A 303-nucleotide genomic window follows, 5' to 3' on the forward strand; every position below is an offset into this window, starting at 1 on the left:
ACTCAAATCCCTTCTGCCCCGCTAACTCCCGCCCCTCGCAGCGCGGCGGCTTCTTCCTGGAGGCGGGGGCGCTGGACGGCTACTACCAGTCCAACACGTTCTTCCTGGAGCGGGACTTGGGCTGGACCGGCCTCCTGGTGGAGCCCAACCCCGTGTTCTTCGAGGCGCTCCTCGCGCGCCACAGGAGGGCGTGGGCCACGGACCTCTGCCTCGGGACCAAGCCTTATGCTTATAAGGTAGAGGGAATAAGAGGAACGGTGATGGCCTTTTCTTGTTCTTTTCTTCTCTGTTGGTCGGGGGAGG

General features: G+C 62.7%; 1 protein-coding gene across 1 annotated transcript in view; it reads left to right on the forward strand.

Annotated features, from left to right (window-relative positions):
• The window catches only part of LOC119588781, a 5,238-nt gene that overhangs the window by 2,753 nt on the left and 2,182 nt on the right, over positions 1-303 (forward strand). Inside the window, exon 3 of the mRNA XM_037937424.1 lies at positions 42-236. Coding sequence (XP_037793352.1) covers positions 42-236 — 195 coding nt within the window. The remainder of the gene's footprint in view (positions 1-41; positions 237-303) is intronic.

This window comes from Penaeus monodon, chromosome 24, assembly GCF_015228065.2.
Source record: "Penaeus monodon isolate SGIC_2016 chromosome 24, NSTDA_Pmon_1, whole genome shotgun sequence".
Classification (NCBI taxonomy): Eukaryota; Metazoa; Arthropoda; class Malacostraca; order Decapoda; family Penaeidae; genus Penaeus; species Penaeus monodon.